The 25,830-nt window shown below is 43.4% G+C and overlaps 1 protein-coding gene across 1 annotated transcript; it reads right to left on the bottom strand.

Moving 5' to 3' along the window:
• Window positions 1–15,041: 15,041 nt before the first annotated feature.
• On the bottom strand, window positions 15,042–22,664 carry LOC144612061 (TRAF family member-associated NF-kappa-B activator). Its single transcript, XM_078431587.1, has 3 exons — window positions 22,553–22,664; window positions 20,116–20,702; window positions 15,042–15,221 (listed from the first exon to the last, which is right to left on the bottom strand). Exons 1-3 carry the CDS (start codon window positions 22,662–22,664, stop codon window positions 15,042–15,044), a joined length of 879 nt encoding a protein of 292 aa, XP_078287713.1.
• Between the last annotated feature and the right edge of the window lie 3,166 nt (window positions 22,665–25,830).

Here is a 25,830-nt window from a genome sequence, read left to right as displayed (position 1 = left end):
TTTCATTAAGGATAAGAATTGGGCTGACATGTTACAGATGTACAAAACATTGATTAGATTGCATTTGGAATATTGTTGAAGTTCTGGTTGCCACTCCAACAAGATCCTGGCCAATTGGTTCCAAAATTACTTTTAATTTTCACATTTCACATTTCAAAACAAAGGTAGGTCCTTTAGCATATATTCTGGTAGATTAGCATTTAAACATCTAACATGATTTATTTTCCTTCCATAATTGTTGGCTTCCTTATTTGAACAAAGACTTAGGACAATTTAAAACTAAATGGATTGAGGCCCCCTGTAAAACAATAAATTGACTTCTTCATAAAATTAATATAGATTGGAATATCAGACAAACATAGAAACATAGAAAATAGGTGCAGGAGTAGGCCATTCGGCCCTTCGAGCCTGCACCGCCATTCAATATGATCATGGCTGATCATCCCGCTCAGTAACCTATACCTGCCTTCTCTCCATACCCCCTGATCCCTTTAGCCACAAGGGCCACATCTAACCCCCTGGGAGCTGACCTCTGTTTGCTTATCTTAATGAAAGTGCAAACATTGGAATAAAGCAATAAAAAGTTAGATAGAGCTCGATGGGCTAGTGGAATCAAGTGATATGGGGAGAAGGCAGGCACAGATTGTGGATGGAGCCATGATCACAATGAATGGTGCTGGCTCAAAGGGCCAAATGGCCTCCTCCTGCACCTATTTTCTATGTTTCCCTAGGTCTTTAAACTATCTTACTGTCGATGTTGCTCAAATTAATGAACTGAGGAAAAGACGTCTCTGAATTACTTTCAAAAGAATTATGATTGCAATCATTTAAGAAAGTGCAAAATACCATTTGCAGTAAATGTTAAATAGTTTAGGATAGAAAATAGTAGGGAGGCACAGTAACATTTGCCGATTACCTTTGGGAAAATAATGTGCTTGAGTTTTAACAAATCTCTTCTGTAGAAAATATCAAACCTCTGAACAGGTGCAGTTGCAGAAACACTGTCAAAGTTCAACCTCAGACACAAGGGATAAGGTGTGGAGGGCGGCTACATTTCTTCTGGGCCACTGTGCCAGGTTATGATTGAGCATCATCCTCATTGCAAGACCAGAGGAAATGGATGGAAACCGGTAAAAGGAAGATCTCCTTTGTGCTGTGAAGATCTCCTTCTAATCAATGACTGGACTAGCTTTTCTCGCCTCCAGCTCTTCAACTCCCCCCACACCCCCCCCCCCTCCTACTTTCAGCCTGAAGAAGGGTCCCGACCCAAAACATCAACCATCCTTTTTCTTCAGAGATGTTGGCTAACCCGCTGAGTTACTCCAGCACTTTGTGTCTAGCCTGGGCTAGGTTTCTGGTCAGGTGGTACAGACAAAAATTATGTACCGGGAGCAGTTAGGTACTTCTCCATCTCCACCAACCATTCTCACAGCAGTTTGCATGCAACGAAGGGGATGTACCACCACTTCCCTCCTCCAGCTATCCGGGCACCCAAACGGTCCTTTATGATGCATGCAGCGATTCACATGATTCTCTCAGCCTCGTGAATATTGCACGCAGTGCTCATGATGCAGTCTCCTCTACCTAGGAGATATAGATTGAGTGAATGCTTTGCAAAATGGCTCCATTCAGTCGGCAGCAGTGGCCCTGAGCATCCAGCTGCCTGTCACTGTAATCCTCCACTCACTCTTTCTTTGTCTTCCTACACTGCTCCAATGAAGCCCATTGTAAGCTCAAGGAACAGCACCTCACCTTCCTTCTGGGCATATAGCAGCCCTCTCAGCTCAATCCAGCTGTAACATTAACCCAGCCATTCTCTCTCCATGGATGCTGTCTGGTCTGCTGGGTATTTCCAGCATTCTCTTGTTGCAGATTTGCAGCTGCTGTTGGGCTCCTGCACCTTTTGTGTTTTATTCTCCTTGATCTCATTCATTGACTGACTGCACGGCTCCAGAGGCATTTGTCACCTGGACAACCTTGGCCTTCACCCTATCACAGTCATTTGTGATACCTTCAATTTGAACCAGCATCTGCAGTTATTTTCATACACAGTCATTCCCACTGGTCTCTTCACTCTTCTCCCTTCTCTACAACTTAAAACAACTTTCCCACTCTGATGAAAGACCATTGACCTGAAATGTTAACTCCATTTCTATCCCCACAGATGCTGCCTGTCCTGCTTAGTATTTGTACACTGTTTTCATTGCAGATTTTTAGCAATAAGTTATTTTAGTTTTCCATCACGCTTTTGGTCTTGGTTGACTCAAAACTTAGTTGAAAATTAAATTCTTCTGTCCAGTACCTCAGGGTTCTGTAGACTTGCTTCCACTGAGTTTTGTTGGTTGTTAAGGAGGTGTGAGGGATGTGCAAACTCTGGGGATGGGGGATGCCCATTTTCACGAGGCTTCTTATTTCCTTCCGTGACATAGAAGAAGGCCATTTAGCCCACTGAATCTATGCCGACTTTCAGACAATTCCCATCCCATTCCCCAATGGATAATCCCATTTCCCAAAACATTGCTCTGTAATCTATTCTCTCGCACATGCATATCAAATCTTACCCGACTTGCCAGCCACCCACCTACTCTGGGAGCCATTTGCAGCAGCCAATGAACCCAATGTTTTTGGAAAGTGGAGTACCTGGGAAAAACCCACCTGGCCACAGGGAGAATGTGTAAACACCAAACAGACATCGCTGAGGGTCAGGATCGAACCTGGATGTGCCTTTGTGCCACTCAATAGACATTTCTTGTTTCCAACAGACTTGGCACCATCTGAGCTAAACTCCATTTTGACCCTTCCATGGGCCAGAGTACCTCATGACAAATAATTCCCACAATTCAACTAGCATGGGAGAAGGAAAACAACTCACAGCCACACTAAAAACAGTCTGTCTCAGGTTTCCTTAAAAAGTACAAACACCTCAACCCTGAACCTTGATCATTTATTGATTGCTTCTGTATCTTTACTGGAAATGTAGTTAGGAAGGGAAAGGCGAAGGATTGGGCAAGGATTAAGCAATGTATTTTGGGAAGTCAAATAGGGTAGGACATGTACTGTAAATGGTAGGGCACCAATAAATGTCGATGAACAGAGAGACTTCGGGGTCCAAGAAGTAGAGAAAATTATGAGAGGCAGAAATAAGTTAGATAGTCAAAATCTTTATTTACCATGGTAGGTGTATCAAAAACAAAAGGACATCAGTTTAAGGTGAGAAGTAGGGCTTTTAAAAAGGATCTAAGGATTTTTTTTAAACAGAAAGCGGTTGATATCTGGAACACTCCAGAAGAGGTGGTGGCATCTGATATAATTACTATATTTATTGAGACAGACACAAATGGGCAAGGCGTAGAAGGATACAGTCATAATGTGGACAAATGAGATCGGTGCAGGTAGGCAAAAGGTCGGCATGGATGTGGTGGGCCGAATGACTGAAACTCAATGAAAGTCAGCCATGTTCTCCAGAATTAGAAACTCAGAGGGCATTTAAAATGTGTTTAATTTTCACTTTCTCTGCACACTTTTAGTTATCATTTGTAAATATGTCAAAGGCCAGAAACAAGAAACCTTTGTCCCATTCGAGAGTTGGTTGTACAAGGCATAGGATCCCTCAATGGGTCATGTTCTGTATCTGTGGGAGAGCACCTAGTTTCCAACTGAACAGTGAGATTTGTGGAGGAGAGCTTTTATTTTATTTTTCAATAGCAAGAGAGCGTTGGGGAACAATGCCTCAACTGTTTTCACTAATAAAGCAGAAAGACTAGCTAGACATTAAATTTGGTAAATTAACAGACACTATATATTTCAAAGCAAATCCAGAGGTAAGATCATTACTTTGAATGTCTAGCCACATTGGATTCAATTAAATTAACAGCTGTTTTTCAGTACCTAATGCAGGTTTACAGATTTCATTTGATAATACAAATGATGTCAAGATTTAATCAATAAAATAATTATTCCTTATCAATGAATCCTGGAGAAAACCCAATTTTCATTCAAATGTGCTCGTAGATCAAACAATGCCCGTGATCAGATCAAATCACGTTGCATTCCATAACTTGCGTGCAATGTAACTGCTGCAAAAATGGCGTGCGGCTTTCTCAGGTTCTTTTCTTTCCCCCTCACCTCCCCCTACGCTGCCCTACAAACAAAGGTTTGCCAAACAATTTTCATGTAAACAATGGCATCAATTATGGCACTACACCATACTGGAATGAAGATTGTCAGGCAGAGGTAGGTAATAGCATTACATCACACCATAATGGATGGCACTATGCCACAAGTAATGAATCAAAAGCACACCACAATTCACAGCGCAATGCTACAATGCACGATACCACACTGCAAAATATATGAGTCACATTGTAGATTACCACTAGATGACAATTGAAAAGATGCACAGATAATTAAGTCTGAATATCAGGTACAGAGATATGTTAGTTCTCATATAAAGCACATCAAAGCCATTTCATGCCCACGTGGGATCTCAGCATAAATCCCTAACCTGAAGTAAACATAATAAGAGGAAGTGTATATAAGGATTAGGAAGATGACATCAGACAGGACCTTTGAGGAATATAAAGAAAGCAGGAAAGAACTGAAGCAGGAAATTAGAAAGGCCAGAAGGGGCCATGAATTGTCATTGGAAAGTTGGATTAAAGAGAATCTCAATGTATTTTATACATTCATTAAAAACAAGAGGATAGCTAAGGAGAGGGTAGGACCGCTTATGGATCAAGAGGGAATTTATGCGTGGAGTCAAAGGATGTAGGTGGTGTACTAAACAAGCATTTTGCATCAGTATTCAACAAGGAGAAGGACATGGAAGATAGTGAGATCAGTGTTTGTATGTATTCCCTATTCCTTTCACATTCAATTGAATCTAATTTTGAATAATGTTTGTCTCCACCACTGTGATCTCCACGACTCTCGGAGTGAAGATCCTGTCGTCTGGTTGAAGTCTTACATTTAATTCTGCATCCAAGACCACTTGTTCCTGACCTCTGAAGTACTGGATACAAGCTGCCTCTGTCTACTTTAAACCAACACTTCAGGATTTTAAATAATAGCGTTGTTATTGTAAAAAGTGCAAAACGTTGTCTTTTCGCAAATATGTATTTCTGGTAAAATCCTTCTGAATCTATATTAAACCTTGAAAGCCTGCCTATCCTTCCTATGGTGTGCATCCCACAAAAGCACACAGTATCACAGGGCAGCACAGAGTCGTAGCAGGTAGAGCCGCTGCCTCAGAGACCCGGGTTCAATCCTGACATCGTGGGTATGGAGTTTGCACGTTCTCCTGTGACAGCTTGGGTTTCCTCCGGGAACTCCGGTTTCTTTCCACATCCCAAAGACGTGCAGGTTTGTAGGTTAATTGGCCACTATAAAATGCCCATAGTGTGTAAAGATTGGATTCAAAAGTGGGATAACATAGAACTAGTGTGGACAGGTGATTGATGATCGTGTGGACTCGGTGGGCCAAAGGGCCTGTTTCCATGCCGTATCTGTGGGTCAGTTAATCAAAACTGAGGCGTTTGTAATGGAAGGTAGACACAAAATGCCGGAGTAACTCAGCGGGTCAGGCAGCATCTCTGGAGAGAAGGAATGGGTGACGTTCTTCTGAAGAAGGGTCTCGACCCGGAACGTCACCCATTCCTTCTCTCCAGAGATGCTGCCTGACCCGCTGAGTTACTCCAGCATTTTGTGTCTACTTTCGATTTAAACCAGCGTCTGCAGTTTTCTTTCCTACACGTTTGTAATGGAGTCTGATGTTTTGTCTTCCTTCAGTCTAATTTACGGAATTGACCAGAGTACCATATATTCTGACCACTTCTTCCTCTGACTTGTATCCCTCTCATTTGCTTCAGAGGGGATCTGAGCGAGATTTTTTTCACCTGGAGTGTGATTCGCACATTTGGTTTCTGAGTTGTATGTGCATTGGCCGAGCTTCTCCCACAGATTCAGCTCTGCCCCACACTGTCTGGCATCACCTGCAGATCTGTTCAGTTTACACTGAGCTTCAGTAAAATGAAACGCTCCCAGAAACTGGAAAGTCCAATAACGTTAACATTGTATAAATAAAACATTCATGAATATAATGAATTTACATAAAAATGCCATTGATTGTAAAGTGCATTGGGACTTCACAGAGATGTAATAAGACATTTATGAAAAGGTAAGATTTTGTTTTAAATAAGCTGGGAAAGCTGCACGAGATCACCAAATGAAGACAGGGACCTTTCAGAAATTTCTGATATCATTGGAGACAGAGGCAACGGTGTTATTCTTTCCAGTGGGTCGATTGCTACCGGTGACAGAGCTCGCAGCACAAGAACAAGGACAAGTGAAGGGCAGCTCTGAAATGATCTCTTCATTTCCATCCACCAGATGGGGCACAGCTCCATTTATTTACAGCTCTGAAAACACTGCACCGCAAGTCTTTCAGCAAAAAAACAGCAATGCAGACTCATTAAACGGCCTCTCCACACCCTGCTTAAGTGTTAAAAATACATGTTTACAAAAATAAATCATACCCAGGATATGGGTATCGCTGGTGAGGCAAATATTTATCACCCATCCCTAACTGTCTCTGAGAAGGTGGAGGTCAGCTGACTTCTTCAACCCCTGCAGCCCTTCCAATGCTGTTGGGGGGGGGGGGGGGAGTTCCAGGATTCAGAACTAGTGATGATGAAGGACGGGCGACCTGTTTCTAACTCGGGAAAGGGCGCGTCTTAGAGGGGAGCCTGCAGGAATGGTTTTCCCATGCACCAGTTGCCCTTGTCCCATGAGGTGGTGAAGTTCATGGATTTGGGAGGTGATGTTCTACATTTCACTCTATGTACAGCACAGAAACTGGCTCTTTGGCCCATCATGGCCATGCTGACCATCGAGTACTCATCTATACTTAGCATATTTTGCAGCCCTGGACCCATACCTTTTACATCTTGGCAATCCAAGTCCCGATCTGGATACTTCTTAAGAGTCGTGAGAGTCTCTGCCTCCACCATTTCCTCAGGCAGCATGTTCCAGATACTAATCACACTCCAGGTGAAAATATTCTCCCTCAGATTCCCTCTAAAGCTCTTACTGCTCACCCTAAACCTCTGCCCTCTGGTTTTAGATACCTCTGCGATGGAGAAAGTTTCCTACTGTCTACTCTAGCCACGTCCCTCAAAATTGTGCAGCCCTCAAGCAGGAACCCTTCAATCTCCTGCACTGCAAGGAAAAGCCCAGCCTAACCAGTCTCTCTTCATAACTGAAATGGTTGGCATGTCTCCAATGACTCTTACAAACTTCTTCAGATGCACCACAGAAAGCATACTGTCGGGTTGCATCACAGCTTGGTTTGGGAACAGCTCTTCCCAAGACTGCAAGAAATTGTAGAGAGTTGTAGATGTAGTCCAGTCTATCACACAGACCACACTCCCCACCAATGACTCCATAGGCAGCACAGTGGGGCAGCGGTAAAGTTGCTTGTTTGATCCTGACAGCGGATACTATCTGTGTGGAGTTTGTACGCTCCTCCTGTGACCGCGTGGGGTTTCTCCGGGTGCTCCGGTTTCCTCCCATATTCCTTAAACAATGGCATCAGTCTAACCTTGGCCTTTATAATCAAGTCTCTGACAATATCATAACTTTATTGCTTGAATGACCCACTGGAACAGCTTAATCACATTTTAAAATATTTTAAGCTTGCATGTTTAAGGCTTTCACTGTTTTTCAGTTATGCCCACTCTGATCAAGTAAAGGGCTCATGAATGACAAATAGCCAATTTCAGTAAGCTTTGCTTTGAAAAAAAAAATCCTCTTCTGCTTTTATTTCTGCGTAATAACAGTATTTGTTGACAGCCCTTTTAAACCAGGCACTCCCAGTTTCCATGATATGCAGGGATTCTACATCTGTCAATCCGCCTGAATCCCTGTGTAACTGAGAGGACCTGGTTTAAAAACATTTTCTCTCAGTAAATACTGTTCCTACATAGCAATAAAAATGAGAAGTAGATTTTTTTGTTCTGTTTCAAAGCAACAATCTACTGGAGTTGGATACTGGTCATTTGTGGGTCCCTGACTTTATCAGCTTTGCATTAAAAATAAGCAGTTACATACGTATAGTGCTCTTGAGAGATGACTCAGAAGCTCGAAGGTGTGATACCACTGGCAGAGTTTAACTGAAGCCCAGCGTGAAGCCAGGCTCCCAAAGCAAAAGGAACACTGCGCTCCCTCTGAATCATGCAAAGAGATACATTTGAAATAAAATTGAAATGGCCTTTGAAGGCAGGAGAGAAGTTTTCACGTTGCTGGAATAATGTGAAGCTTAAGCAGAGGGGCGGCATGGTGGCGCAGCAGTAGAGTGCTGCCTCACATCGCCAGAGACCTTGGTTCGATCTTGGCTACGGGTGCTTGTCCGGAGTTTGTACGTTCTCCCCGTGACCGCTTGGGTTTTCTCCAGGTGCTCTGGTTTCCTCCTACACTCCAAAGACATGCAGGTTCATAGGTTAGTTGGCTTGGTATAATTGTAAATTGTCCCAAGTGTGTGTAGGATCGTGTAAGTGTGCGGGGATCGCTGGTCAGCGCAGACTTGGTGGGCCGAAGGACCTGTTTCCGCACTGTATCTCTAAACTGAACTAAGCTAAACAGAGGTCTCACCTTTCAGGTTAAAGCGGCATATTACCACAAGTAACGTAAAAAGAGTCAAAAACAATGTATTCCAATAACAGGAAAGATGTATAGTTCCTCACAAACACTTCAATCCATCTGCAACTGTCCTCAAACCAAAAACATTCCCACAAAACTGTGACACTGCAGGGCTGTTGGAGTCTTAACAGTATGTGTCCCCCCCCCCTCCTAGTTGGCAGGCTTGCTCAAGATATAAATGCACCATTGGAAATAAAACCAGAAACTGCTGGAAGCACTCAGCAGCTCAGGCAGCATCCGTGGAAAGAGACAACTTTATCATTTTCAGGGCAACGACTGGGAAAAAGTAAAAATCAAATAATTTAAGTTGCAGAAAATGAAGAGAATGTGTGTGAGAGGATGGAGGCTGGGAGAGACTGAGTGACATGAGTTGTGGTGGTGCTGGCTGAGAGAGGGTGAAGAAAGCTTGATGGTCACAGCTGGGGCTTCTGGGGGAGATGTAAAGTAAAGGAAATAAACTAAAGCAGAAAAGAATAAAGAAAGGAAAAGAAAACACAATGTGCATGTGTAGTGAGAAGCAAAGTACAGCAGGGGCTGGGAATCTGAAATAAAGATAGAGTGCCGGAAATACGCAGCAGGTCAGGTTCCATCTGTGGAGAGAGTAACATAGTTAGACGCTCTCTTGATCACACATGAGAGAGATGTACAAAGGCTAGGTGCAGTGTGTAAATTAGACAAAATCATTCATACCCTGCCATGTTTCCAGGATGTGCAGCAAGGTTTGGGGGGAAATCACCCTCTCAGATTCCGGCCTTTTTGCCCGTGAAAGCTACACTTTAAAATTAAAAACAGGAAATGTTGGAAACACTCAGCAGGACAAGCAGCGTGCGTGGAGCGAGAAACATTTATGTTTCAGGTCCAGAACTCTTCGCTAGAGCAGAACCAACCTACTGGGTGTTTCCAGCATTTTCTGTTTTTATTTCAGATTTCCAGCATTTTTAAAATTCTCAGCCTCAATTCAAAACCTTAGTATAACTGCCCTGCAGTGGATTCTTTTTAAAGACAAGACAGAAAAAACAGTGCATTTTTAAGGACGCAGTTCGTTTGACTTAAATAACTTCTAATGGCTCTTAGTTTATTTGACTATAACAAAACTATTACTTTACATTAAATTCATTTCTGATCTAAAATTTCAAATCTCTCTTCACAACCTCTAAAAAAGAACTCTGCTGCCCTCTTGTGTAATTAATAGTAGCTGCACCACACATGTCCTGCTCAGATTCCCCCCAAAGAATAACCCCAAAGCATTTTACAACTTTGGAAGCAGTCACTGTTGTAATGGAGGAAATGTGGCAACCAGTCTGTACATAACAAGCTCCAACGGCACTATGATAATAGCCAGATAATCTGGTTTAGTTGTCGCAAATTAAACCAAATAAAAAGGGAGGACTCCTTTTCAAGTTAGTAATAAGGTCACAATTTTTTTTTTTCCAAGTCAAGTCAAGTCAACTTTATTTGTCTCATACATATACAAGATGTGCAGTGAAATGAAAGTGGCAACGCCTGCGGATTGTGCTAAAACTACAAAACAGAATTGAAATGTTAAACAGGATTTATACATCTTGCACAGAGCGAGCAGACTAAACTATGCAGTGAGAACACTTACTGTACATGGGGCAGATAGCAGGATGTTCTGCAAATATTCTAAAGCTTGTCAAGAATGGGAAGAAGGAGAAAGACACAAAATCTTCCCAGAAAGCTGCTGAGTATTCTTCATATAAAGTGCGATCCAGACATCTAAAAAAATAAAGTTGGAAATTTTAGGGATGGTGCTCACAGTTACAAAAATAATTTAAGTTGAAGAAATAAATCAGAGGAAAAGGAAGAAGAGTGAGAGGGAAGGTGAGAATACTTTTTTCTTTCACCTAAAGTGTGGCTGGGGGTTGGAACGCACTGTGAAAGGCTGGAGGAGGCAGAAACTCCTGAGATGTTTGAGATTTGAGATGTTTGGTAGCCTGGTTTGGAAAGTTCGATCACACGAGATCCAAGGCGAGTTAGCCACTAGGATACAAAATTGGCTTGAAGGTAGGAGACAGAGTGGTGGTAGAGGGTTGTTTCACAGTAAGGAGGCCGGTAACGAGTGGTATACCGGAGGGATTGGTGCTGGGTCCACGGTCTTTTGGTATTTATATTAACAATTTGGATGTGTATGTAGGTGGCATGGTTAATAAGTTTGCAGATGACACTAAAATTGTTGGTAAAATGAACAGTGAAGAAAGTTATCTAAAATTACAACAGGATCTTGATCAATTGGGAAAATGGGCTGAGGAATGGCAGATGAAGTTTAATTCAAATAAATGTGAAATGTTGCATATTGGTAGGACAAACCAGGGTAGGACTTACACAGTAAATGGTCGAGCCCTGGGCAGAATAAAGAGACCTTGGGATACAGGTACACAGTTCTGTGAAAGCAGCGACACAGGTGGACAGAGTGGTGAAGAAGGCGTTTGGCACACTTGGCTTCATCGGTCATGGTGTTGACATCATGTTGCACCTGTACAAGACATTGGTTTGGCCACATTTGGGGTACTGTGTCCAGTTCTGGTCACCCGGCTACTGGAAGGATGTCATTAAACTCGGAAGGGGGCAGTGGAGATTTACGAGGATGTTGCTGGGTCTGGAAGGAAAGCTTGCGTTATACATAGAGGCTGGGTAAGCTGGGACTTTTTTCCATGCAGCGTAAGAGGCTGAGGGTGGCTTTATAGAGGTTTACAAAATCACAAGGGACATAGATAAGGTAAATAGCCACAGCCTTTGCCCTAGGGTCGGAGAGTCTAAAATTAGAGGGCATAGGTTTAAATTGAGGGGGAAAAGATTTAAAAGGAACCTGGGAGATAACCTTTTCACACAGAGCATGGTGTGTATATGGATGAGAAGAAGTGCTAGAGCCGGGTACAATTAAAATATTTAAAAGACACTTGGACAGCTATATGGATAAGAAAGGTTTGGAGAGATGTGGGCAGGCACAGGCAAGTTGGACTAGGCAATATGGTCAGCAGGGACAAGTTGGGCCGAAGGGCCTGTTTCCGTGCTGCATAATTCTACGACTCTAAGTGCCAGAACCAACAATGTGCTATAACTATTGGTTAACACATGGGAAGTGGAATCAATCTTATAGATGAAGGATGAATTTGTCAAAAAAATGCAACGCAATGCAGATAGTATAGCCAAAAAATAATAGATTTATTTATCAGGCAGTCATTTGCAAAATTTAGTCATCATATTCAGTTCAGAGAGGAAAAACAACTTAACTTACACAAATACCTATTCAATAACATTTCATACCTGTTATACCGATGCTGCCTTCTGGCTCCAGTTGATAGTCGACTGCTGTCCTTCCTCCGCTGTCTTTCATCAGTGAGGACTGCCATTTCTTCACAAAATGCTGGAGTAACTCAGCAGGTCAGGCAGCATCTCGGGAGAGAAGGAATGGGCGACATTTCGGGTCGAGACCCTTCTTCACCCATTTCTGCAGCTGATCGAAATCGCGCTGTATCTTCTGTTAGCCTTCCTCACTGTCTGCAACTCCTCCAATTTTGGTGTCATCAGCAAACTTACTCAGCAACGCATCTACATTTACGCGCAGGTCATTTATATATATCACAAACAGCAGAGGTCCCAGCGGAGATCCCTGTCCTGGGCAGTAGTTTTGTTTCTTTTTGTGATTTATGCTTTTGTGTCTTGTCTGACTCTGATGCTGCTGCGAGCAAGATTTTAATTGTACCTCTACCCCACTGTGCTTGTGCATATATAACAATAAACTTGATATTGGTAGTGGTATTGGTTTATTATTGCCACGTGTGCCGAGATACAGTGGGCAGCCTTGCTTGTGTGCTGTCCAGTGAAACTATACTATACACGAGTACAATCAAACCATACACAAGTATAACAGGCTGTGCAGAGAGAGAGGAATAGCAGAGTGCAGAATACAACATTGTTAGAAATCGTTACTGGATGATCGTAGAACATCTTCTGGGACCAAAAAGCAAAACAAGCAAGGCCTGAACTTGTTCTGTGCCGAGCAAGTAAATGGAGCTGCAAGAGGTTCCATGTAAACCAATACAGAGAGATAGCCAAAAGAAGTTGTATTGCTGTAGCGCTTTTTCGCAGCCACTGTTCATTTTGTGTAGCCGTTGAAGAACCTTTGCAACTTTGTCACTGCTGTAATGTACAAGGCACAGCAGCTAATTTGCGTACAGCAAGCTCCAAGTAGCAACAACCAAACAACCAATTTAATTATACTGGTCGAGTAAAAAATATTAACAGCAAGACACCAAGGAGAACTCCCCATGCTTCTTTGCAGCGGTGCTGTGGGATTGCAGTTTGCATTCGGAACATAAGCTGTGGTCATTGTGTTCAAGTCTCTCAGGCAGGACTTGAACCCACAATCTTTTGACTCAGAAGTTAGAGCGTAAGCTGAAGATGGGAAGTCATCACACAGGGACAGCCCATGCACTTGGAATGAGCAGGCACCGTGTTGCTGCCAGCCACAAGCCAATCTAAAAAATCAGGCGTGCCGGTATCATTGCCACTGGGGATACCTGGCCCCCAATTACTGTCGGCTCCTGCCCCAGCAACTTCATCGCACAATCACGATTGAATCAACTTCAATTGCACAAGGTACAAGGGCTGCTTTTGATGAGAAGCAACCCTCTCTCTGGCCATTTGATAGCAAAAACGTGTAGCTTTTGATTCCTCGTTGAGAGGGGATCTTATCGAAACGTATAAGATTATTAAGGGGTTGGACACATTAGAGGTGGGGAAACATGTTCCCAATGTTGGGGGAGTCCAGAACCAGGGGCCACAGTTTAAGAATAAGGGGTAGGCCATTTAGAACAGAGATGAGGAAAAACTTTTTCACTCAGAGAGTTGTGAATCTGTGGAATTCTCTGCCTCAGAGGGCAGTGGAGGCCAATTCTCTGAATACATTCAAGAGAGAGCTAGATAGAGCTCTTAAGGATAGCGGAGTCAGGGGGTATGGGGAGAAAGCAGGAACGGGGTACTGATTGAGAATGATCAGCCATGATCACATTGAATGGCGGTGCTGGCTCGAAGGGCCGAATGGCCTACTCCTGCACCTATTGTCTATTGTCTATTGTTGTTAAGCAGGAATATCAATCTGCATTTACTTCCCAGATTATATAGACGGTATAGAAAGGAACTGCAGATGTTGGTTATCCACTGAAGATGGCTTTATGGGATGGGCAATAAACATTGGCCTTGTCAGTGACGCACAGATCTAATGAGTTCCTTTTAAAAAGGTGATCTTAGTCATGAAGGTTGTGGCTGCATTACATAAGATGACACTGTTTTCACCAACAGCGTCAGCAATGGAAACAAAACATTTTCAACATAATTGGCAAAAACAAGCAGCAAAAGAAATAGACAGCAATTTGTCAGAATTTGACTGTCATTTCTTTAAAAAATGGTACAAGCAGATACAATAGTAATTTTCAAAATGAGAATCAGATAAATTCTTGAAATGTGACAATGTGCAGAAATAAAGGAAAAGGAGAAGGGAACTAAATGGATAGCCCTTTGAGGGAGCCAATGCACCAATCGTGTGTTAAATGACAAACACAAGGAACTGCAAATGCTGGTTTACAAAAAAAAGACACAAAGTGCTGGAATAACTCAGCGGGTCAGGCAGCATCCCTAGAGAACATGGATAGGCGACGATTTGGGTCGGGACCCTTCTTCAAACTGGAGAGTAATCCTGACCTGAAATGTCACCTATCCATGTTCTCCAGAGATACTGCCTGACCCGCTAAATGATTCCAGCACTTTGTGCCTTTTTAATCTGTTAATATGCCCCCTATCTGTACTACCTTATTCTCTGATCTAAGATAATATAGTAGTGAACATGACAATATATATTACTGCAGCGGAGGTCAAATGGAATATAATATAATGTCATGGTGGTTCATTTTACATGTCTCCAGGTTTATCTATCTGAAACAGAAAAGCTACTCTTTTTGTTGACAGTGTAATGTGAATCCTCCCTGATGAGTCACTGCCTGGTAACACACTCCTGCTGCGTGTTATTCTATGGAGCACGCACTTCCAGCCATCTGTTCTCTGCAATACCTAAGAGTATAAAGTGACCTTGTGCAAAGCAAATTCTGTTCATCTCACATAGTTTAATTACTTCTTCCCCCACTTCCAGACCCATCTGCCCGTGTCATGCTTTCTGTTCAATTTGAGCATCTTGCATCCCAACTACTGCGCACCTTCAGGGCAAACACCTTCACCACACGCGACCAGTGTGCATCGAATCCCAGTTCTGCTCTGCTCATTGCCCTTGCAGTGGTTAGTCAGCAAGGTGCCCCAAGATGTCACCACGGGGGTTAATCGCATTCGATATGTTCAGTGAGGTGCACCAAGTAATCATCTCGTGTTGCCGCTCCGGCTGGGAACACAGCCTGGCAGAATTCACAGACTTGAGAATTGAGGCTTGATTCAGAGTTCAATGTGGCCTCGTGTCCTGCACAACAATCTTCAGGCAAATGATGAGTGCTCCACAGGCTCTGTGGTCAATTAGAAACATGGTTAGCATTGTTCACGTACATGGGACAGCTTGCGTCATTGGCAGATCTTTCATGCCAAGGCACTACTTCACAAGTTTATTTCATTGCATAGAATACAAAATGTACTCTTGGTCACCATTAATGACTGAATCGCTGAAATGTTTATTTGTTTGCGCACTGCATTCTGAAGCACATAATCAATAAGTAATACTTTAGTGGACAGTATATAAGAAAATAAGTTCACTGTGTGTTTGCACGTGTGTCAATAAAAGCACCATTGGCCATTGAAGTTTTTTGGAATCAAAGCATAAATTGTGAAATGTTATCAAAAAGTGAAAATTAGTGACCTTGATTATTCCAGATTTATTAAAGATTAGTCATTCTTTTAGAAGTATCCATCTGCTTTATTTAGTATAAGAAAATAACTGCAGATGCTGGTACAAATCGAAGGTATTTATTCACAAAATGCTGGAGTAACTCAGCAGGTCAGGCAGCATCTCGGGAGAGAAGGAATGGGTGACGTTTCGGGTCGAGACCCTTCTTCAGACTGATCAGTGTCAAGTGTCAGATGCCCGACATCCTGTGGTTTTTGATTATCCACAAATAATATTCACAATGCCGTTGTGAAATAGATGCTCCTGATGCCTTCATTTTATTTTAAAGCTTTAGAAATACTGGCACGCAGGAGTTGTTTAGGTAAACATGACACAGGATTAGCTTGGCTCAACAGCAGAACGCAGGTGTGAAAAGTTTAAAGCTTTCACTCGCTAACCTAAAACGTGCTGCATTTTGACCACTGAAATTGTACTTGATCGAGAGAGTTAACAGTCAATTGCTACATGTTCTGGTAACAGAGCATTGAAATTCTTGCTTGCTGCAAAATACTTGAGAAACAATGACGTTGGAACATTAAAATGTTGTATCAAATAATTGACACAGCGAGAGCATGGAAACAGCATGAGATCAAACTTTGTGTTACTTGTGACAGGGAGATTTGACCATGAAAGTCAGACTCACTTCATAGCGAGAGGATTTGAGTATAGGAGCAAGGAGGTCCAACTGTAGTTGTACAGGGCCCTGGTAAGACCACACTCGGAGTATTGTGTGTGGTTTCGGTCTCCTAATTTGAGGAAGGACATTCTTGCTATTGAGGGAGTGCAGCGTAGGTTCACCAGGTTAATTCCCAGGGTGGCGGGACTGACATATGATGAAAGAATGGATCGACTGGGCTTATATTCACTGGAATTTAGAAGGATGAGAGGGGATATAGAAACGTATCAATTTCTTAAGGGATTGGACTGGCTAGATGCAGGAAATATTTTCGTGATTTAGGACTGAGATGAGGAAAATCATTTTCACCCAGTGAATCTATGGAATTCTCTGCCACAGAAGACAGTGGAGATTAATTCACTGGATGTATTCAAGAGAGAGTAAGATATAGCTCTTAGGGCTAAAGGAATCAAGGGATATGGGGAGAAAGCAGGAACAGGGTACTGATTTTGGATGATCATCTTGAATGGTGGTGCTGGCTCAAAGGGCCGAATGGCCTACTCCTGCACCTGTTTTCTATGTTTCTATGTTTCTATGACTCTCCAGTCAGTGAATGCAATCACCAAGGATGAACTGATCATTCACCAGTAGATTTACATCGGCGAAACCAAACACAGGCTCGGCGATTGCTTCGATCAACACCTGCGCTCGGTCCGCGTTAACCAATCTGATCTCCCGGTGGCTGAGCACTTCAACTCCCCCTCCCATTCCCAGTCTGACCTTTCTGTCATGGGCCTCCTCCAGTGCCATAGTGAGGCCCACCAGAAATTGGAGGAACAGCACCTCATATTTCGCCTGGGCAGCTTGCAGCCCAGTGGTATGAACATTGATTTCTCCAACTTTAGATAGTTCCTCTGTCCTTCTCTTCCCCTCCCCCTTCCCAGATCTCCCTCTATCTTCCTGTCTCCACCTATATCTTTCCTTTGTCCCGCCCCCCCGACATCAGTCTCGACCTGAAACGTTGCCCGTTCCTTCTCTCCTGAGATGCTGCCTGACCTGCTGAGATACTCCAGCATTTTGTGAATAAATGCCTTCGATTTGTACCAGCATCTGCAGTTATTTTCTGATTCACCAGTAGGTGTCAGCAGAGACAGGTTCTCCAGTCAGGAAGGGATCAACCAGTAACTCTCCAAAAGACAACAAAGATATACACAAGTTAGGAAAAGGGGAAGTACAAAGAGATTTGGGTGTCCTTGTTCATCAGTCACTGAAATAAGCATGCAGGTACAGCAGGCAGTGAAGAAAGCTAATGGCATGTTGTCCTTCACAAAGCTAATGACTAGAGGAGTTGAATATAGAAGCAAAGAGGTCCTTCTGCAGTTGTACAGGGCCTTAGTGAGACCACACCTGGAGTACAGTGTGCAGTTTTGGTTTCCAAATTTGAGGAAGGACATTCTTGCTATTGAGGGAGTGCAGCGTAGGTTCACTAGGTTAATTCCCGGAATGGCGGGACTGTCGTATGTTGAAAGACTGGAGCGACTGGGCTTGTATACACTGGAATTTAGAAGGATGAGAGGGGATCTTATTGAAACATATAAGATTATTAAGGGGTTGGACACGCTAGAGGCAGGAAACATGTTCGCAATGTTGGGGAAGTCCAGAACCAGGGGTCACAGTTTAAGAAAAAGGGGTAGGCCATTTAGAACGGAGATGAAGAAAAACTTTTTCATTCAGAGAATTGTAAATCTATGGAATTCTCTGCCTCAGAAGGCAGTAGAGGCCAATTCTCTGGATGCTTTCAAGAGAGAGTTAGATAGAGCTCGTAATGATAGCGGAGTCAGGGGGTATGGGGAGAGGGCAGGAAACGGGTACTCATTGTGGATGATCAGCCATGATCACATTGAATGGCGGTGTTGGCTCAAAGGGCCAAATGGCCTATTCCTGCACCTATTGTCTATTGTCTATAAAATGCTGGAGTAACTCAGCGGGTCAGGCAGCATCTCTGGAGAGAAGGAATGGGTGACGTTTCGGGTCGAGACCCCTCTTCAGACTAAGAGTCAGGGGAGAGGGAGACATAGAGATATGGAAGGATAAGGTGTGAAAACACACGATGATCAAGGAAAATGGCTCTCAATCATTCCTTATCTCCAGAGATGCTGCCTGTTCCGCTGAGTTACTCAGCACTTTGTGTCTATCTACGGTGTAAACCAGCATCTGCAGTGCCTTCCTACACAGAATTTCACGGAATTGACTTCAGTCCTGCTTTGTATCCTGAATGACCTTGTTGTTCAGCCTCAGTAGCATTCTCCCCCCCCCCCCACCCCCTCCCCATTATGTGTGCCAATGTTGAACCATTCAACCCTTCATTCACACTGGTATAACCACTAAACGTGCAAAAGGATTTCCATGTGCTTCATTTTAAACAAAGCGTTATTACTTCTTGTTGAAGTTTCAGTATACTGTTGTGAGTAGGGTTGCCAACTGTCCCGTATTAGCCGGAACATCCCGTATTTTGGACTAAATTGGTTTGGCCCATACGGGACCGCCCTTGTCCCATATTAGGCCTGCGGGCTGCTGTCGGCCCGCGGGCCGGCAGGTGGGTTGCTAGGCAACCTCCATTAGGCGAACACGCTCCGTTAGCCTACACTGGGCCCATGGGCCACTGTCGCCCAGGACAGTGTAGGCTAACGGAGTGTGTTCACCTAACAGAGGTTGCGTAGCAACCCGCCTCCCGGCCCGAGCGGCCAGCATTTGTGGAGCGGGAGTAGATTTTAGATTTTTAGATTTAGAGATACAGCGCAGAAAAAGGCCGTTCGGCCCACCGGGTCCGCGCCGCCCAGCGATCCCCGCACACTAACACCATCCTACACCCACTAGGGACAACTTTTACATTTGCCCAGCCAATTAACCTACATACCTGTACGTCTTTGGAGTGTGGGAGGAAACCGAAGATCTCGGAGAAAACCCACGCAGGTCACGGGGAGAACGTACAAACTCCGTACAGACGGCGCCCGTAGTCAGGATCGAACCTGAGTCTCCGGCGCTGCATTCGCTGTAAGGCAGCAACTCTACCGCTGCGCCACCGTGCCGCCGCTGGCTGGGTGAGGTCACGTGGGGAGTGGGGCGGTGACGTCACCTTGCCCCGTATTTGGGAGTGAGATAGTTGGCAACCTTAGTTGTGAGTCAGTGATGGCACATTAAATACCTTTCAATTGAATGTCAGTATCAAGGACTCCCTGGTGTGGGTATGACGTAAGCTCTGCACGGGATCTTTTGCCAATAAACACTCAAGGTGCACGTGTCTGAAATATGCAAGTTGACTACTGAATGAAATGACTGCTGTATTTCAGCAGTGTTTCAGGGGTAGCTGGCACCCACCAGTGCTTGTGGTTAAAATAGTCCAAAATCATCTTGGTGGACAGATTGTCTGTCTGGTGCTGTCTGTGTGGAGTTTGCATGTTCTCCCTGTGACCGGATGTTCTCCCTGTGACCGTTTTCGCTGGGTGCTCCGGTGTCTTCCAACATCCCAAAGTCATGTGGGTTTGTAGATTAATTGGCCTGCTGTAAATTGCCCCCCTCCCACCCATTGTGTAGGGAGTGGATGGAAAAGTGGAATAACAGAATTAGTGTGAACAAGTGATCGATGGTCGCGTGGACTCGGTAGGCCGAAGGGAATATTTCCCTGCTGTGTTTTTCAATCAATCAATTTAAAATGGGAACAAATATTTAGCAGTTTGGGTAGATTGTCAACCTAATATTCTGGTTGGATTTTAGCCCTTAACCAGACGTGTCGGACAGTGTAACAAGCCTCTGTACTTCAGACGCTGGAGTTCTTGAAAAGCACTAAATCCTATAATGTACAGACTCCAAGGTGACGCCATCTCACAACATAACTGTTGCCTACCTGTGGTGGCCGACTCATCCCTGGAGAATTGAAAATAACAGATGCACATTCTGTGGAACGATAAATAACAGCTGAGTCCAAGTTCCCCGGAACACGAACAGTTTCTGAATCACTGAAAGTTTTGGAGTACTCCTTTTCCCTAAAGGGGTAGTCTGATGCTGAAAGCACCACTCTCCCACCCAGGAACGGTTCAGGAATATTTGCACTTGGCTGTTCCGAAGCACTCCCGATTGTGTCAAAGCTAAAGGTGTTTCTGTAATCATCGTACAAGTTACTGACAGAACCTTCCGCACTTTCTACAGTTGGAGCTTCCAATAGATCAGGAGTTTTCAGGTGAAGTGATTTTTCATTTTCATTAATCGAAAAGTCATAATTTTTGTTGGAGGGGGGGAATTTGATGTCAAGTTTAGGGCAGTACTCCAACTCCTCGTCTCGGCTGATGTCCCCCACAACCTCTCGAGAATCAGCAAGTGCATCGCAGGCAGCTCCCTGGAGGACTTTCTTCTGCTGCGGTCTGAGAAAGGGTCCTTCCGATTGGTCAAGCTTCCCAGCATCTGTGCATTGTATTGGCACGGTGAAGGGCAGATCTGAAAGAAAACAGTCAAAAGTGGGAGGTTTTGATTAACATATCTTTTGTATCTTGAAACACCACGTACAGAGTTTTAATATATCTTGGAACAACTGTTTCAGTTCAGTTCAGTTTAGTCTATTTGCATGTGTACCGAGGTACAGTGAAAAGCCTTTGTTGCGTGCTAACCAGTCAGCGGAAAGAAGAAGAGTCTCGACCTGAAACATCACCTATTTTCCTTTTCTCCAGAGATGCTGTCTGACCCGCTGAGTTACTCCAGCTTTTTGTGTCTATCTTCAGCGGAAAGACAATACATGATTACAATCGAGTCATTTGCAGTGTACAGACACATGATAAGGGAATAACGTTTAGTGCAAGGTAAAGCCAGCAAAGTCCGATCAAAGATAGTCTGAGGGTCCCTGATGAGGTAGATAATAGTTCAGGACTGCTCTCGGGTTATGGTAGGATGGTTCAGTTGCCTGATTTGAAGATCAATGTCTGAGAGAGAGCAAGTGATTGACTATTTGGTCATTTATTCCTGTCAGGGAGCTGAGTAGCCACTGATACCTTGCTAGAGTTCCATTATTCGTGTACGAGGCTTGACAGGGTTATCAGTACTAGCTTGCTTCCATCTACATCTGAAATACACTCTCCAGGGGAAGGTTCTTAGGTAATGTTCAAGACCAATTTGTTCTCCAAAACTATGAACCAACTGTGACTCACTACAACCCTTACCATTGCCCCCACCCTGACCCCCACCACCTAACTGGAAGAACTGCCAATTGGTCTTCGCCTGTGGTGGCTGTTGGGAGGGGGTTGCACAGAATACCAGGAGACCTCTCTAACTTGGGACTTTGTCTGAACAAGTGGATGAAGCAATAGTTCAAGCAGGAGGATCCAGAATAAACTGGGTGGTGGGCAGCAAGATAGTACCAAAATGAATTTACAGAGTCCATTTTCAAACCAAAGATAATGGAAATCGAGAACTTTCTCCCCAAGGACAAAGATTTTGAATGGGACATGCAACAATGCAGGAGTATTTCACTAAATTATTTGTTTTAAGTCAAGTCAAGGAGCAAGGCTGGGACTTGTCATCTTCTGACTCAGAGACGAGACTGCTCCCATTAAGCCAAAGCTGACACCCCATAGCAAATCCTCCTTCACTTGACCCCGCCTGCAGAGAGACTATAGCATGGAATGCTCGAAATATGCTACACTGGTTGTACAGGAGCTGATTCCACACAAGGCATCCCAACTCACTAGCCAACTCTGTAGTTCATGGAATCACAGAAAAGTTACAGCACAGATATTAAATAGACCGAGATAAGCTGATGTTTGAGAGACACAAGAAAACGCTGATGCTGGTTTAAAAAAAAAGAAAAAAAGTTCTGGAGTATCTCTGCAGGTCTGGAGAACATGGATAGGTGTCGTTTCTAGACAGGACCATTCTTCAGACCTGATGTTTGTTCGGCAAGGGCATCAAGTGGTTTGGAAAATGGGGACAAGGTACTGCTCTGCAATAACTCAACTGCTTAGTGGAACACCGTTGAAGGGTTGAATGACCTGTTCCTCTTCTTATATCACTCAGTAAAATCCTATTTTATATGGCAAAGTAACCTATTCAGTTTAGCAACACAATCATTTTGTTGGTCTCTTGTCAATTCCTGTATTTCAACCCAGAAAGTACAGACTCCAAACCGTGACCCACTCTAAGTCCTGCATGTACGTTCTCTAAAAGTCATGCTTATTTCCCCCTCATGTTTCTGTCACACACTACCGTGAATGCTTCTTGTTATAAATAAAGATGAACATCCTTTGCATCACCTCAGTAGAGCGTTGTCCTACAATGAGAAAGTTGCCTTTACTCACCAACAGTTAAGTCCCTCTTCTCAGTCAACTCTTTAATGAGTTCCGCCTGCCTCACGCACACAATTTTCAACCTTCTGAACTCCTCGGTCAGCAGTCCAAATGCCTCTTCCATTTCTTTATCTCTGGATGGAAAGAAGAAACAGTTTAAAAGTAGTATCAGTTGGTAACCCAAGTCAAAACGTCAAGTCAAGAGTGTTTAATTGTCATGTGTAGCAAGCCTGAACAATGAAATTCTGGTAACAGCACAACAGGTTTGTAAACTCAGTACTCATTAGATGATATAAAAAACAAATAAAAAAACTCAATGAATAATAAACCCCAATAAAGTGGAAAAACAAAACAAAGGTCCAAAGTCCCCAATGGAACCAAGACAGTTTGTAGTTCGAAGTTTAGCTGGTGGTTGTAATGTTCAAGCGACTAATGGTTGTTGTGAAGAAGCTGTTCCTGAACCTGAAGGTCATGGTTTTGAGACTCCTCTACCTTCTTCTCAATGGCAGGCGTAAAATGAAAGTGTGGCCAAGGTGGTGTGGTTCTTTGATGATGTTGGCTGCCGTTTTTGATGCAGCGACTCCTGTAGATCTCTTCGATGGTGGGGTAGTGTCCAGCACTTTTTGTCATCTATTTCTTTCCTGGGCGTCCGAGTGTCTGCACGATTTCCGAACATGTTTACAAATCAATCTTGAAGGAGCCAGGTTTAGCTGGTCCACTCAAAGGCCGTCCCCATAAATGGCAAGGTTAGTCTAAATGCAGAGCGATTCAGATCTGGGAGCTCCCTGCTCTGAATGGCTCTGCATTTAGATTAGCCCTGTCATTTATGGGGCCGTAGATGATAAGTGGCACAGTTCATAGAGTCAGAACCGCATGCAAACAGGCCCTTCGGCCCAACTTTCCCATGTCTACCAAGATGCCCCATCTACACTAGTCCCACCTGCCTGCGTTTGGCCCATATCTTTCTAAACCTTTCTTATCCATGTACCTCTCCAAACCTTCCCCTTCTTCTCCGACCCTCCCTTCTCTTCCCTGTGCCCCACCTGGATATGCACCCATTTCTCCCTCTTTCCCCCCCCCCCCCCCCGCCCCCCCCACCCCCTTCCACCTACATTCCTTCCTCTGGCTTCATAAATCGCACTTCTATACTTAACTCACACCCTTTGTCTATTTATCTCTGCCATTTTGTCCAACCATCTGCCTATCAAACCCCCATCCCCCCAACACCTGTATCCATCTATCACTCGCCAGGATTTGTCCTGCCCCCCTCCTCTCTTCCAGCTTTCTCCTGGGTGCATTTGGTCAGAGGAAGGGTTTCGCCCCAAAACATCACCTATCCATGTTCGCCAGAGATGCTGCCTGACCCGCTGAGTTACTCCAACACTCTGTGAAACGTCACCTATCCATGTTCACCAGAGATGCTGCCTGACCCGCTGAGTTACTCCAGCACTCTGTGAAACGTCACCTATCCATGTTCCCCAGAGATGCTGCCTGACCCGCTGAGTTACTCCAGCACTCTGTGAAACGTCACCTATCCATGTTCTCCAGAGATGCTGCCTGACCCGCTGAGTGACTCCAGCACTCTGTGTGTAAACCAGTATCTGCGGTTCCATGTTTCTACATTTCAGCTAAAAACAGATCTGTTTTGCACTCAAAGGCAACTGAATCCATCCAAAAACAAATCAATCCGAAGAAGATAATTTACTAAAAGTACAAGGGTCTTTGTGATAACCTTTGTTATCACCACAGAGAGAGGAAGACGTACTGTTTATCTGTACACAGCCATCTTTATTTTTTCCTTCCTGCAATGCTCCTGATAACTTGATAAGTCAGCACGACACCAACCCAAGGCAGAGAAACACAAATGAATTTCCACACCTTCAAGCTTCATATTAAAACCAATAAATCTACAAGTAAGCAAGCCATGTAAAGCAAAATGTAATGACATTGTTTAAATAAATGAAAGCCACTTCAATTAAATAAATCCACCTTAAAAGTTTAAGACCTTAACACAAAAATGTCCACTAAAAACAAAGGCATCCATTCAAACACTATTCAATCTTCTTTTAAAAAAATAGTAAAATCACCCCAAATAGCTTAGAATAATTTTAAATGAAAAATAATGACTGCTTTAAAAATAAGCACAACTACTTTAAAACTAAAGAGCCAAAAGCATTCAAACACTAGACAATCTAACTGAAGTCAAGCATCAGTCAATGAGCGTTGTGGAAGGGCGATAAATGACTGACCATAACAATGATACCCAGATCCTAGTAAAAATTGAATAAATAAAAAGTTGCATGAAAAAGTGCACCTTAAAGCAAGCGAATCAACTCTAAAACAAGTAATCATTTTAATTCAATCATAATCAAAAACAAATATCTAGTTTAAAAATGTGTCCACTTTAACATCCCACCCATCTGAAAATAAAGTGAATTCATCTTAAAAGAAGTAAATCCATCTTAAAACAAAGCTAATGGACCCACTTGAAAAGCAAAGAGAATTTTACTGAATCTCAAAAATGTAAAATAATGGAACAGAAAACAAAGTGCTGGAGGAACTTAACGGGTCGAGCAGCATCTGTGGAGGGAAATGGATGGTTGATGTTTTGAGTCAGGACCCGTCCTCTGGACTGTTTTAAATAATGGTCTCCACTTATAAAAGAAGTGTCTGCATCCTGAAAGATATATGACCCTAAATATTTCCTTTAAATTGAATTCTCCTGAAAATATTGCAATAAAAAATAGTTTTAACCCTCCCAGCAACAGGTAAACCTAATTTCAGACAAGCAAATCTACATGAAAACAAGCAAATTCACACTGAAATGTGAATCCATCAGACAACAAGTGAAGATAGACACAAAATGCTGGAGTAACTCAACAGGACAGGCAACATCTCTGGATAGAAGGAATGGGTAACGTTTCGGGTCGAGACCCTTCTTCAGAGTGAAACTGAAGAAGGGTCTCGACCCAAAACGTCACCCATTCCTTCTCTCCCGAGATGCTGCCTGACCTGCTGAGTTACTCCAGCATTTTGTGAATAAATCGATTTGTACCAGCAGTTATTTTCTTAGAATAAACAAAGCCACCTTAACGCAAGCAACTCCATTAGAAAAGAAGTATGTTCACTAAAAACAGGAGACTCCAATCAAAAATGAGAAAGCCAAGTTAAAACAAGCTATTCCCCTTATGACGAGAATCCACCTTAAAACAGCTGAATCTACCTGAAAATATGTCAACCAACTGCAAGTCAAATAGTTCAATCTTCAAATAAATTAATGGCCCAAAAAC

Source organism: Rhinoraja longicauda, chromosome 42, assembly GCF_053455715.1.
Source record: "Rhinoraja longicauda isolate Sanriku21f chromosome 42, sRhiLon1.1, whole genome shotgun sequence".
Lineage (NCBI taxonomy): Eukaryota > Metazoa > Chordata > Chondrichthyes > Rajiformes > Arhynchobatidae > Rhinoraja > Rhinoraja longicauda.
Note: the sequence above shows the minus strand (reverse complement) of the source record. Positions and strands in the feature narration are given on the sequence as shown.

Bases quoted from the DNA above. Each gene is read 5' to 3' on its own strand.
- LOC144612061 (XM_078431587.1), bottom strand. From the start codon at position 22,664: ATGGAAGAGGCATTTGGACTGCTGACCGAGGAGTTCAGAAGGTTGAAA. The intron at 20,703-22,552 runs GTGAGTAAAGGC...GTTTTCTTTCAG, and splicing joins GAAGAGGGACTTAACTGTTG to ATCTGCCCTTCACCGTGCCA. The intron at 15,222-20,115 runs GTAGGCAACAGT...AATTGACCACAG, and splicing joins GGATGAGTCGGCCACCACAG to AGCCTGTGGAGCACTCATCA.